Source organism: Aethina tumida, chromosome 3 (assembly GCF_024364675.1).
Source record: "Aethina tumida isolate Nest 87 chromosome 3, icAetTumi1.1, whole genome shotgun sequence".
NCBI classification, from domain to species: Eukaryota; Metazoa; Arthropoda; class Insecta; order Coleoptera; family Nitidulidae; genus Aethina; species Aethina tumida.
In genome coordinates, this window is record NC_065437.1 from 101,201 (window position 1) to 114,325 (window position 13,125).

At 32.3% G+C, this 13,125-nt stretch overlaps 1 protein-coding gene across 2 annotated transcripts; it reads left to right on the forward strand.

The window, feature by feature from the left end:
• The first annotated feature begins 1,653 nt into the window (after positions 1-1,653).
• LOC109604681 (protein dissatisfaction) lies at positions 1,654-12,908 on the forward strand. Of its 2 annotated transcripts, none has more exons than XM_049965603.1 (8): positions 1,654-2,492; positions 4,730-4,810; positions 4,937-5,098; positions 10,419-10,771; positions 10,830-10,976; positions 12,006-12,245; positions 12,308-12,389; positions 12,451-12,908. In XM_049965603.1, exons 1-8 carry the CDS (start codon positions 2,483-2,485, stop codon positions 12,711-12,713), a joined length of 1,338 nt encoding a protein of 445 aa, XP_049821560.1. In that variant the 5' UTR covers positions 1,654-2,482; the 3' UTR covers positions 12,714-12,908. The 2 variants fall into 2 exon arrangements, with proteins under 2 accessions (XP_049821560.1, XP_019876771.2); XM_020021212.2 differs by having other exon boundaries at positions 1,657-2,492; positions 10,416-10,771.
• The last annotated feature ends 217 nt before the right edge of the window (positions 12,909-13,125 follow it).

Below are 13,125 nucleotides of genomic sequence, written 5' to 3' on the forward strand. Positions count from 1 at the left end.
TAAATGGGCTGTTATTTGATTAATTAATTATCTTTTTAAAATTTCTGATACTAAATGTATATTAAATAGTCTTTTCTTATTTTATTAATCTTTAATTTAACTTTTCTATTTAATTTAATATTATTTAATATATCTCAGTGTTAAGGAAAATAAAAAAACTATAAAAAATTATAAAGTTAAATTATTTTTTTGGAAAATTATACACACTTATGAATAACGAAATATAAATTTCTATATTTATAAGACTAATATTTTGTAAAATTAATTTTAAAAAGTAATTTTATGACCTTAAATATAAATTATACATCTTAAATTAGAATTTTTTAATTGAATTTATCTTTTATTATTAAAATATTGATATAAAGCAGTTACTCTGACTGAATCTTAAGAGAGACATGATGCATGACAGAGACAGCAAAGTCCATAGTTTGCTATTAAATCATAGTGAAATTATCACAATAGGTGTACCATTTCTAAATAATAGAATTCCCCAAAAATCACCAATAATGACAGAAAAAGAAATAAGAAATTGATAACCATTTCGAAATGTAGTTTTGTTTAAGTAAATTTTTTGTTACACAGTGTGATTCATTAAAAACCAAATTATTCCTATAAAAATCCTACTTTTTTTAATTTTGATAAACTTTTTTTCAATTTAATTAATTATAATCCATGACAATATGTAAATGTCATGTTTTTGACACTAAAATCATAACTGTTACAATTAATTTTTAAGAATAAAAATAAAAGAAATTATATTAGCCAAATTTTTATAATAAACATCATTGAATTAAATATTTTCTGAAATAAATATATATCAAATTTTATAAAATAAATTCCATAAAATTTTTTATTTAAATAATTTTGTGGAATAAATTGTCAAAAATAGCTTAAATTATTTTATTTTTTAATAATATTGAAATGTTATACTAATAATACTGTATTAATTATGCTATACTTATATTAATACTTCAAAAATTCAAATTTTTGTCATTAGAATTATAATATATTAAAACTAGTCTAAAACAATTAAAAAATATACTTACGAAAATGCATTAAATTGAGCTGTGAATTGGACGAAGTAAATAAATTTTGAGTATTAAAAGTATTAATGTAAATATTAGATTATCAAAATAATATATAATATTGAAAAATAATATAATTTCAGCTATTTTTTACACATTATTCTAATGTCTGTTTAAATAAAAAAATTAATTCATGAAAAGAATATGATTTATAATTTTTTCACATAATTAAAAATATGTATAATTACTTATTTCAGAGGGTATTTAGTCTAATAGTGTATTTTTTATAAAAAATTGGCAAATATGAGCTCTTCAATGTATAAAAACTTACACTATAGGTTTTAATTTCAGGTCAAGAACCTGATATTTTGTCTATAAATATATATTTTCATACTTAACAATTGAAAAAAAAATGATCAAAATCAGCCAAGAAAAAAATTAAATTTTTATAAGAGGTATTCCACTTTTGTATGTATATATTAATATAAATTAAATAGAGTGTGGAATGCTGAATAATTTATATAATTAGTTCTGTTCAATTCCTTCCTTAAAATCAGGAATCAACAATTAGTTTTTTAAGAAACCTATTTTTTCGTGAATTTCTGTCTTAACATTTACAGTTTCCATTTGGGCACAATTTGTGGATGAAAATAAATTAAGAGGGTAATCCAGTTTTGTTGTAATTAACTTCCAAGTTCCATTTTTCAACAGGACTATTAAATTTAAATGTAACAGTAGTAAGGACATCCATGAAGATGTTTAGTTGGTGGAAGGCGGTTGGCTAGCAACAAATAAATAAATGACGAGAAGAACACGGAGACGTTTAAGCAAAGCAGCACATTTGAGAATTCGATTAAAGCGAGAAGCTACGTGACCGTAAGTGACGTTCACCTAGGTCGACGCCGCCATTGGTCGGCGCGGGGGTTGGGACACGCCCCCGAAGCAACCCCCTCAAGTCGTTACGCCCACCTGCACGTTCCCACACTTTACAAGCACGGGTCACTAAATTCCACTGCCAATTTACTGCTGTCTGCCACACACCGCAATTTCATCCTCCCGCAGCATCAGCGGCATCAGCAGGAGCGGCAGCGGCAGCAGCAGCGGCAGCGGCAGCACCCTCTCGGCGTGTCCGGCCGTCGTTCGAGTGGCAAAGGTGCGAAAGAAGTCGAGAGCAGCGAAGAGCAGGGGGTGGCTGGCGACGGGGTGGGGATGATATTGTGGCACGTAGGGGTGTGACAAAATGGCATGCAGACCGAAGATCGGCGGCTCATGATCAGTCGAATAGTCGCGAATCAGCAGCAGCATCCGCATCCGCATCCGCCTCGTCGCTCCTCAACTGATCGACTTTGTTGTTGCTTTGGGTTTTCGCCCTGATCGGTCGGGAGGTGTGATTCGTTCCAATTTCCAAAATAGATTCCTCGATTTGGGGAAAGATTCGCACCGGCCAGAGCCGGAGGATGGGCACAGGTACGTCTCCATTTTCATACTTCTACATCAACTTACTACTTTTTCTTTTCCCTCAATTATTTATAATTTACTTGATCAATAATACCCTTTAACTCATTGGCATTAATAAGTAATCTGTTGTGTATTAATGATTAACATATCGCAAATTATATTCTAATCAAATTTAGGATGAAATCTCAAGTCTCAAAATAAATGTATTAAAGTTGGAACGAACGTGACCGGAGAATCAGAATCAGAGAATCTTTGGATGATTTGGACGAATGTGAAATTTCCATATTCCAATTCCGTTAGTCGGAGTTAAGTAAACAGCCTTCAAAGTTGCCAAGACACGAAATCAAGAAACAAACACCGAATGGGAAACTTCAAAGCGGCTCTACAGCCCTTAATCTCGTGTGTCCCTCAACGATCTTGTTGTAAATTTATTATAATGGTCCCCCATACGATATTTTCTCTTACACACGTATGTGCTTCTTAAAAGATAACTTTAGTTGGGGAATTAATCAAAATATTCGTGTTACCCAACTATAGTCCGAAAATATTGAGAAAATTTGTTTAATAATTGAGATATTTAAATATTTGGAACTATTCAAATATGACACACATGAAGATTATTTTTAAAATAAAAAAATTAAATATTTTTTTAAATATTGCCATATTTTCAAATTCTTTTATTACTCACTGTTTCAAATAAATAACTGAAATTCTAATTATTCAAAGATTACTTCCATAATATATATTATTTATTTTATAACGTTTATTTTTATATTTATTTAATATATTTAAATTTGAAAAAAAAAAATTGAGTTCAACTGTAAACTAAACATATTAAGAAAAAAATATATTTCTCGATGTTTTTTGTTGAATTATTAATAAATAAAGCCTTTGTTGATTAATATATTTAATTGTATTTATAAATATATTAATAATGACAGTTATTAATATATTAAGTTCATTTTTATTTAAAATCCAAAATTATCCTTTTGTTCTACATATTTATCAGGAATAAAATTATTGGATTATTTATTATTAGTTAAAAATTATTATTAATTATTATTTAAATAAACAATTATTTAAACAATAAATATTGAGATATTTTATTACTTTTATATAATATACTGTATTTATTTCAATTTCTTTTTATTAAATATATTTTTTATTATTCTTACTAAATATAAAAATTGAAAAAATAATAATTCTAATAGGAGTAATAAAAAATAAAATTATTTAATAAAAGGAAATTGAAATAAACTCAATATATTATGCAAAAGTAAAAAAATATCTCAATATTTCGTGTTTAAATAATTATTTTATTCTTGATAAATATGTAAAACAAAAGGATAATAAATAAAATTAGATTTAAAACTGATTAGATTAAAGTTTAGGTTCATTATTAATATATTCATAAATAAAATTATATATATTAATGAATGTCTCCTTATTTATTTATTAATAAATCACTTTAATTCAACAAAAAACATAAAAAAATATATATTTTTTCTTAATATATTTAGTTTACAGCTGAACTCAATTTATTTCCAAATTTAAATAGATTATAAATAATAAATGAATATAAAAATGAACATTATAAAATAAATAATATTATGTAATTAATCTTTATTATTTTTATATTTATTCAGTTTTAAATCTATTATAATCAGTTTATTAAGTATATTTTTATTTATAATCCAAAATTATCTTTTTGCTTTATATATTTAGCAGGAATAAAATAATTATTTAATTACCATTAAGTTAAAAATTATTATTTATTTTTATTTGAACACAATTTAATCATCGAATATTGAGATAATTTATTATTTTTACATAAAATATATTTATTTTAATTTTCTTTTATTAAATAATTTTCTTTTTTATTATTAAATATATCAATATTTTATCCAACTGATATAAATTCAGTCATTTACATTGGACTATTATAATTAGAAGAAATTTTAAAACAGAAACTATTGTTTCGAATTGGATAGAAATAACAAAGATTTCTGTAAAATAACAGAGAAATCTTTTGTTTTTTTTTTCTTTTTTATATTTAATTATATCCTAATTGAATAATTAAAACTTAACTAAAGCTCACAATTCTTTAGTATGATTTATTTAATATTTAATTGATATCAAAAAGAATTTTAACATAAATTTTGTAGTAAAACACTTTTAAAAGACGATTATACTAATTTAATTAAGATTTTCATAATTGTCAGTATAAAATGGAATATTTTTGGCAGGTGACAGATTATTGGATATACCATGCAAAGTTTGCGGTGACCGAAGTTCAGGAAAACATTATGGGATTTATAGTTGTGATGGTAAGACAATTTTTAAACACTTCTATTATAATTTTTTTAAATAAGTTTTTTGTTTTATTATTCATTTATTTGAATAATCATAAGTAGTAAGGACTATTATTATTAATAATCGTTTTACTTTGAAAGGATGCTCAGGATTTTTCAAGCGGAGCATCCATCGAAACAGGGTGTACACCTGCAAAGCGACCGGAGACTTGAAAGGAAGATGTCCGGTGGACAAAACACACCGGAACCAGTGTAGGGCTTGTCGTCTGTCGAAATGCTTCCAGGCCAGCATGAATAAAGATGGTAAGTGCATTTCACTATTCATATATTTCAGTCACTTATTTGAAACAATTCCTAAAAATATTTTATTTAAACGTCTAAAATTCTGTGTAACAAATTCATTTTGAATGATAGATCCAAAGTTCTAACCCAACTGAACTTTGAAAGAGCCAATAAAGATGTACAGGTTCGTCACATAGTGGGAGACTATTACACGATGTGTAACAAAGACTATTTAATTAACTTATTAAATTAAAATTTTTATCTTATGATCCTTCATTATGGTAGGATTCTTGTCAAGACCAAAATCTGTACAAAAATAATCTTAATACATTTGTTTGCAAATATTTAATAAAATTTATTGGAAATTAATATCTTAAAAGTATTATTTTCCAATCTTTCTTTCTGATTTAAAATTGAAGTAATATATAATAAAATGAAACATATAATATAGAATATTTAACATATTGAAAGGATATACAACATAGAAAAGATAAACATTTTACATTGATTAGTTTTAAATTTCAGTCAAGAGAATAAGGTGATCAGAATATTATAATAAAAAAGTTAAGATTTAAATAAAAACAAAAATTCCTCATTTTATACAAATTTCCTGATTTTAGCTTTCATAAAATATATAATCATGGTAAAAAATTATGTTCAGTTATATATATTTACTATATATTATATTCAATATACTTAATAAAAATAAAAGTTGGAAGAATACAAATAAAATTGTACAATATTGTATAATTTTTTTGGTTTTGACTTTTATAAAATATGTAATATTGTTAAAAATTATGAAATTAATGAAAATTAACCCAAGATTTTGACGGATAACAATGTTTCAATATATTTAATTGAAATAAACTCTGATTCAAGAGGAAATAAATAAAATAAAATAAAATAGAATATTGTACAAAATAAAGATTTTATATTGTTTATATTATACTAATAATTGGTAATTTTATATTTCATTTGTTTACAAAAAATACGTATAAATCCCGTTGATATTTATTTACGTGTTGAACGAATAAATGTTGTTTTTTATAACTAAAATGCTTTTAACGGTGAAAATTGAAGTAAATCATGGAAGCATGGTGGTGGTCCAGGTGCGAAAGGGAAATATTAGCCCGAACCACCTTCGCCAGGGTGGACGGACGGATGGGCGTAAAAAACGTCGGTCCGCGGTGCGTCGCAGTGTTTGGGGTGCTGCATGTGGCGCGTTTATGTGAAAACACCAATGATATAAATCGAATCCTTTGTGAGACGAATAATGTAATTAAACCCCCTGGTGTTGTTGATCTGTAATTTACGGTCTTGTCAATTTTTGTAGCATGTTCGCTCTTTGAAGATTATTTATTGATTTCCATCCCGTTTTATTTTTATGCGCTCTCTCCACTTTTAATTGTCAATTAGATCATCTCTGATGAGGGGATGGAAATAGAACTTTTTGTTGGTCGATTAGACACGAGAAAGTTTGTCCGGAAAGTTGGCCTGGTGTGACTGTGGAAAGTTGGAGGTGTTGGAAACTTGGCAAGGGCTTTCGAAGAGTATGATGGTGTCATGTTTGCGGCTGAACAACGCCAAAACTTGTAAAGAACATCGCCCTCTCAACTCCGCAGTCTGCAGCCCCGCTGAAATTTTAATATCCTCGTGATGCTGTGCTGGTGCTTAGACGACCACGTATCTCGATCCCGATCTCGATCTCGATCCGAGACAAATGAGCCACCTAATTACATTGTTGTGTAACGGGTTAAAGTTTGCAAAAGACGGGAGAAGGAGAGGTGATGGATGTAAAGTAAGAAGTAAGAAAAGGCTCAATGCCGGTCTATTTACGGAGCCGCCAATCCCCATTAACGGCGTTCAGAGAAGTGGCGAAGGATCAGCGATCGGCGGTTGCAACACTGAGTGCAAATCCGCGTGAAAACGAACACTTTGCACATCTTGCCTTCCCCCACGTTCACGCCGACCCTCCCGTCACCGCGGGCACGTTCACCCACTGACGGATTCACTTCCATCCGTCGGTGTCCGACGCCCGTTTATACACGACATGTCCAAATAAATAAAACATTTCCCCGCATGGAATGTGTAATGTTCGCCCGGGCACAATTTCTGGCCCCGAACAGGGCATTAAACGGGCGATGTACCGCCGTACAGCGGTACACCGGTACACCGGTACACCGGTACAACAGAGCAGGATCGGGAGCAGCGGGAGGTGGGTCCCGGTCCCGGTCCCGGTCCCGGTCTAAATCGGGTGCATGTCGTGCGGGTGGCGGGTTGGCGTGTCGGCCGCCACTTCTCCCCCGCCGCCGGCGGAACGCCTGCGAACCGCCAGCTGCGAACATCAGCCCCACTCATTAATGATGATGTGTTACCATCGGCCTCAAGACTACTTCACTTTTCGCTACGCCGCGTCGTGTCTCTCTCTCCCATCCTCGATCCGGCAAACTTAATTAACTATGGAGAACGGGACAATTCCATTTTTCCCTCGACACACGCATCTACACCTACACCTACAATTTGTCAATCTAATGCTTTTAAAACTTAATTGCCACAATCCTTTAACAATTATTTTGCCATTTTATATTCTAACAAAAACATTCTCTTATTACTATAGGCAGAAATATTATCAAATTGAACATATCTACTAAAACTTTGATAATATTCAGTATTTATTGCGTCATTAAAAAAGCAGGATCAATGATCCATCATCCATCTTCTTGTGATGTGTACTACTCATAAAAAATAAAAATCCCTACTAATTAAAACTATAATATTATATCCAATTTCACACTAGAGAATACCTCTTCCATAATATTCAGTATTTACTGCGTCATTAAAAAAGCAGGATCAATGATCCACGTTCTTGTGATGTGTACCACTCATAAAAAATAAAATTCCCTAGTAATTAAGACTAATATTATATCTAACTTCACACTAGAGAATACCACATTCAGATTATTGAGTATTTACTACGTCATTGAAAAAGCAGAACCAATTATTCATCTTCTTGTGATGTGTACCACTCATAAAAAATAAAATTCCCTAGTAATTAAACCTATAATATTATATCCAACTTCACACTAGAGAATACCTCTTTCATAATATTCAATATTTACTGTATCATTAAAAAGGCAAGATCCATTATTCATCTTCTTGTCCTGTGTACCACTTATAAAAAATATAATTCCCTAATAATTAAATAATACCTCTTTCAGAATATTCAGTATTTACTGCGTCATTAAAAAAGTAGGACCAATTATCCATCTTCTTGTCATGTGTACCACTTATAAAATATAAAATTCCTTAGTAATTAAAACTAATATTATATCCATCTAACTTCACACTAAAGAATACCACTTTCAGAATATTTAGTATTTACTATGTCATTGAAAAAGCAGAACCAATTATTCATCTTCTTGTCATGTGTACCATTCATACAAAAGAAAATTCCCTAGTAATTAAAACTATAATATTATATCCAACTTCACATTAAATAATACCTCTCTAATGATATTCAATATTTACTGTGTCATTAAAAAAGCAAAATCAATTATTTATTTTCTTATCTTATGTACCACTCATAAAAAAATATAATTTTCTAATAACTAAAACTATAATATATCCAATTTCACACTAGAGAATAACTCAATCAAAGTTACTTTTTATGTTTTAAGTTATATTTATATTTTAAGAACTCATAATTTCAAAAATAATATCAAATTGTTAATAATGTTTACTTTTATATTTATTTAGTATCTTTTTTTTAAAATTAAATAACTTCATTTATCAATCAATCACTTTTCCATTACAATATGTATTCCTGCAAAAAACATTTCTACAGCATATTGTCATATTGTCATAAATACAAAAACTTGATATTATTTGGTATATTTTGGTATTATTCAGTATTCACTGTATCAGTAAAAATCATGTCCAATAGTCATCATAAGTCATTGTCATAAGTACCATTCCTAAATAATAAAATTCCCTAATAACATTATATCCAACTTCACATTAGAGAATACCTCAATCAAGGTCACTTTCGATGTTTGAGGTTTTGTTAATATTTTAAGGATTTATATTTGAATTAATATTATTAAAGATAACAATAATGCTAAAATATTTATTATTTTATTTTGTAAGAATCTTAATAATCATAATCTGCAACATTTAATGAAAATGCAACAAATGTACTACCCCTAAATAGCAAAGGTAGAATAAAATAGTAACTGTTGGACTTTTTAAGTCAAAAAATAGTATTTTAAATTAAAAACGAATCGATTAACAATCAAATTGGCGTGGACGGCAAAAAACGGTGAACTTGTAACATGTCGATGATGGAGGGGTTAAAGAACAATGCGAATTTGGATAATGCGTTTAATCCGTTGCACACACGCCCACACACTCGTAGACGGGGAACGCGAACGCCGAACGTGATCATGTGAACTGCGACATGTTGGTGTAGGGCAAAGCTAAGCCCTCGTAATCCCATCACGCGATAGTGTCGGTGCGGATACTCGGATACCGATGTCACTCTGTCAACACACGACCATTGTCACGGAATTTACGCAACCGATCCTGATGGACTCCCAAAGAAACCTAATTTGTGGGCATGTTTTGAAACAATCAACGGACCAGCAACAAAAAAGTTGATTGATAGAAACAAACGTGGTAAGATAGGAGCACTTAATTTACCTTCAGCTTGTTTACGTTTAATATCGCGTAAACGGCGGACAGGTTAGATTTTTCAGCAGTATGTCAATATTTTTATTTATTAATAGAGGGAGAAAGCAGCAGAGACGGGTGAGCGCCGTGAGCGGAGCGGAGTGGAGCAGAGCGGAGCAGAGCAGAGGAAAGCCGGAGCGTCATATGTCCGTACAATGGGCCTGTTCCCACACTATCATTCTGATGGCCTATTTATTCGGAACCACTGATCTTTTGCTCCCTTTAAAATGCAGAATCAATAGATTAAACTGCGAACGAATTGAATCCCCCGTTTGAATCAGGGCACGGAGCGCGAAAAGTGATTAAGATTTTAAGAATCTCTTTCAAAGCCCGTATCATTTTAACGCTCAAAGTTAAACATTTTTTAGTCGCTTTTACATTTTTAAAAGAGCTAAAGGGATTTGGTCCTTTTATTACTCCGGAGCTTTACACTTATCTCTAGTTTTCAAACAATCGTGATGTCCTTTTAATTTTTATGCTTTGCATCCGCCACTCCTTCCTTCTCAACCAAATTAAGGATTACAGACTCGACAGATTTATTTATGTCGTTTTGCTTTATTTCTTTCCCTCTCTAATCCACCCAATGTTTTTCTATCCGCACACTTTACAGCAGTCCAACACGAGAGGGGCCCCAGGAAGCCGAAGGTCCAGTCGTCGGCCAATCCGCAGTTGCATCCGGGCAACGCCGTCGGACATCCGGGGTTGCACCACCACGCGTCCGGAGCGGACAACAAGTTGCAGACGGCGACCTCCACGTCGTTCCATTTCACATCAGGTCTCTTCGGACCGCCGATCCATCCTCTGAAGGGACTCTCCTTGCCTCCGCCACCTCAGCCACCTCCACCCCCACTTTCCAGTCCCAACGGTCACATCGACGCACCGCATTTACCTTCCATGTTCCATCCTCCCAGCCTGCCGCCGCCGCCAGGGCTCCTCCACATACTGATGTCTGCGGAAAAGTGCCAGGTAACTAATTGTCACTAGTGTTAAGTCCTTTCATATGAACGCAATTTGTGGCACTAAGGAGCTGGTCTGGAACACCAAGATAACACAGTCCGACAGTTCCTCGGAGACCAACCACGGATTGGCTTCGCCGCAGATGATGCCGGTACCTCCAGTCAGCCCTACCATTGGTCCTCTCCCGTTAACTCCAACTTGGGAGATGCTCCAGGTAAACACATTTATCGATTTCAAGTATTAATTGGAAGGGCATAATATGAAGTAACGATGATGAAATGGTCTATCCAGAATCCACTCAAGTCTTAAAAGTTTCACCTTAATTTACTACAAGAAAAAGACATAACACAATATTTGATTCTTTCATTAATAAAACTACAACTTTACTTCATAATTATTTATTGCAGAAACATTTTGAACCACTCAAAACTAAAGAAACTTCGGCTGGAATAAGAGAACATTAATTTATACCCTTGATTTTAAACAGACTATTGAAAACGAGGCAATTAATCAACTTAATGAGACATTTTTATTAGTTTCTAATCAGGACAAGTAATAATAAAGAAGAATAAAGTTGAATCCAGTTGATATTTCCGCGGTTTGCGTAAAGGGAGGCCGGACCGCGGATTGTTGACTTCTTCTTATTCGTTGTGACTTTTCGGCTGAATTCGTAGTTGGTCGATGTTGCAGCAACCCCCTTGAAATGGAAACGCCTACTCGCATCCCTCAGTTTTAATATATTCATGTGCGGAAATTTGAATTCCACATTTTTGCAGTAAAACTCCTTTTTACTAATTACAGAATATGAACATTCAAAATATGTTTACATACAATTCTTCTTTCATTTAAAACTTCTAAGATAAACAAGTAAGTTCCTTGTTATTTAATGATTGAATAACCTTTGTTTAGGTGTTCAATTTTTCATTGAATGGTTTTTATATGATAATTCACTGACTAACTATAACACTCCACATACGAATACCATGAATATATCAGGGAAGATCACAGTGGATACAGTGTTGCTTTCAAGTCAGTGAACTGATTTAAATTTTAATCCAGATTATTTCTAATCACTACTCCTAATGAAATAGGGGTGGGTGAAATTAACGGATGAGGAACAGGAAGGGGAACAAATCTGAATACACCTCATATTAAATCAGGTCATTTGTATTAAATTCATAAAATAACAATCAAATTATTGTTTCCACCTCTCTAAAAAGGTAAATGAAAATAATTATTGTAGGAGACCACTGCCAGGCTGCTTTTTATGGCAGTCCGTTGGGTCAGATGTCTGGCACCGTTCCAGACTCTCAGCAAGAACGACCAACTGCTGCTCCTGCAGGAGTCCTGGAAGGAACTCTTTCTGTTGCATCTTGCCCAGTGGTCGGTCCCGTGGGACTTGTCCGCCCTGCTTGGGTGTCCTCAGGCCCGAGAACGACTGCCATCTGACATTCACACCATCACAGAAATTAAAACGATACAGGTTGTTCGTCGGTTGAATCATTGGTTGTTGATTAATTACACCTAAAATTATTTCTCCTTCAGGAAATCATGTGCCGTTTCAGACAGATATCGCCGGATGGGAGCGAATGCGGCTGCATGAAAGCCATAATACTATTCACTCCTGGTAAGATTAAAAATCATTTCCGTGCTCATTTATTTATTTATGTACGACTATTTATACATAGAAACAGCCGGCTTGTGCGACGTACAACCGGTGGAGATGCTGCAGGATCAAGCCCAGTGCATTTTGGGGGACTACGTCAGGACCAGGTATCCTAGACAACCGACAAGGTTCGGAAGGCTTTTGTTGTTGGTGCCGAGTCTTCGTGCCATTCGGCCTCTCACTGTTGAGCTATTGTTTTTCAAGGAAACAATCGGAGAAATTCCGATCACGCAATTGTTGGGTGATATGTATTACATGGAAAAGTGTACGGCTTCGTTGGTTTAAAATTAATATAAAGTCACTGCTACATGCTAATGTTAATTCACTTTTATTACAATTACTGAATCAATTTCCTGTATGTATGTATGTATGTAAATCTTATTTGTATAAATATATAGACGAGGTATATTAAATTGAATTATTTCGACGTTATTTATTATGTTATAACTTAATAATTATTAATAAAATTAATATTAATCACACAGCGTTTTATTCATTCATTCATTGATTAGGAAAACCCCAAATGTTAACTTAAAAATAGTCACCTACCTTTTGACATCTCTGTTTGTGAACGAGTTTGCTGCTTCACAAGAGTAAAAACGAAATCGAATAACAATTAATTCGCGACTAACCGCCACGACGCATAAATAACGCAACCATTTGTCATGAACGTTTAACACTGACTGAAAAAACTACC